At 33.6% G+C, this 1873-nt stretch overlaps 1 protein-coding gene across 1 annotated transcript; it reads left to right on the top strand.

The window, feature by feature from the left end:
- Positions 1-1220: 1220 nt before the first annotated feature.
- BDBG_17187 (uncharacterized protein) lies at positions 1221-1646 on the top strand (the record flags this gene model as incomplete). The annotated part of the gene is made up of 1 exon (XM_031724969.1): positions 1221-1646. Exon 1 carries the CDS (start codon positions 1236-1238, stop codon positions 1644-1646), a length of 411 nt encoding a protein of 136 aa, XP_031578725.1. The 5' UTR covers positions 1221-1235.
- Between the last annotated feature and the right edge of the window lie 227 nt (positions 1647-1873).

The raw sequence follows: 1873 nt of genomic DNA, 5'->3' as shown, positions 1-1873 counted from the left end.
TGTATTGAACTCTTTTGAAAAGTTGATCAGACTGTTTCAATTAAGAGGTTTCTAAGTCTGTTTTTAATTGAAAAGTTGATTAGACTGTTTCAAAAGAAGAATAAAAGACTTTTGTGTATAAAACACCTGATTTTTTTCACACTAGTTCAGTAACTAGGTTAGATTTTTGAAGAGAATCTAATAAACTAAAATTGATTTTTGAGAGAAATCAATAAAATCTTTACAATCTCTTTCTTGAGATATAGTGAGGAAAAGTATGATATCAATTGATAGTAAATCAGATAATATGACAGTTTTTGAGAGAAAAACTGACAAAAAATAAATTAATTTTTTGTAGAGAAATTGATTAAAACTATTTAATTTTATTCTAAATTATTCAATTCTTCTCACACAACAAGTGTGCAACTCAAATCAGTTAATAAAGAGTGTAAAAAAGAATTAAGTATTAATAAAAGCTCTTCAGTCACTGAAAAAGTAATTCTTACTTAAAAGAATATGAAATTATGACAGAAAACAGCTCTGTTTTTAATTCTTTGTAAGAATATTGTATAAAACTCAGAGAAAAATATCTTACTTTTTCAAGAGAAGTAAAAAACTATTTCTAAGATCTTTTTTTTGCATTAACTGCTGCAGAAGAATGAGATAGAAACTGCTAAGATATGCACTACTGTATATTCTCTATCAAGACTTTCTCTCTTCAGAGTCTTGATATTATAGAGAATATAAGTCTGTTTCTATATAATAATATAAATATTATCAGCAGAATGTAGAGAAACTGGTTATTTATATCTCAAAATAGAAGACTTTGTCAATGATTATATCAATATAGAGTTAATTCTCAAATTCAATAGAAATCTAGTATTACTGTTCTCAATCTCTTGCAGAATCTATTGAATATTGAGATATTAAAACTAGATTTAATATATCTCACTGTGCAGGAATCAAAGGCTCAGTCAGATCTTGAAATATACTGAATTTATAGTTGTTGATGTGCTGTTGACTTGTTCTGTTGACTCATTGTCTGCTAGTTATGTATTGAATACTGTTGCTGAGGTATCTTTTTGTATTGTTCTGCCGGGGATGGGCCAGATTGAGAGGGGTAGTACAAGGGTGAGACTTGGCATTGATGTCTAGATACACTGAAGACAGACCGCAGAGGTTGCACTTCAGAAGTGTCTGTTGATTATGTGCTTGATATTATCACCGAGGTATCTTTTTGTATTTTTCTGCCAGGGATGGGCCAGATTGGGAAGGGCGGTACAAGGGTGGGACTTGGTGTTGGTGTTTTGGAACATCAAAGATGGACAGAGTTTTCGCGGAGGTCGCTCCTCAGATATCTCCACAATTACAGATCAGGGATCTTCCAAAATCGAGAAGATTGGCGCATATGGCTAGGTCTCTTCACCTTACAATTTGTATGGCAATTTGGCCCGGGGTTGTGGTGTGATAGGGGAGAATGGGGGATAATCCCACACAGGAGTTTTGAACAATGTCTGGTTCACGTTTGGCTGGATAACTCCACCATCACACGGGGTATGCGGTCGGCGATGGGGTCAAAATGCTCGTATGATCGAGGGCTTTTCGATGGATCTATCGGCGGGTTCTTATTCGAAAAATCGAGCGAGTTCGTGGTGGAGCGGATGTAAAAGTGAATCTTAACAGAAGTTTGAGGATTCAAATTCTGTTTACATTTAGCTGAAGAATTGAAGTTTGAAGATTTAGATAGTTAAGAGTTTCTTCTTTTTAAGCTTATAGTTATAAGTCTACTGACTTGACTCTTCTCTTCAGTTCTAGATTGACTTTGAGCTTTATCTTTTCTTCAGTTCTTTTGAGTTCTAGAAATAAACATATATTCTTTTAAGCTAGATGCATG

This window comes from Blastomyces gilchristii (assembly GCF_000003855.2).
Source record: "Blastomyces gilchristii SLH14081 genomic scaffold supercont1.10, whole genome shotgun sequence".
Lineage (NCBI taxonomy): Eukaryota > Fungi > Ascomycota > Eurotiomycetes > Onygenales > Ajellomycetaceae > Blastomyces > Blastomyces gilchristii.
Note: the sequence above shows the minus strand (reverse complement) of the source record. Positions and strands in the feature narration are given on the sequence as shown.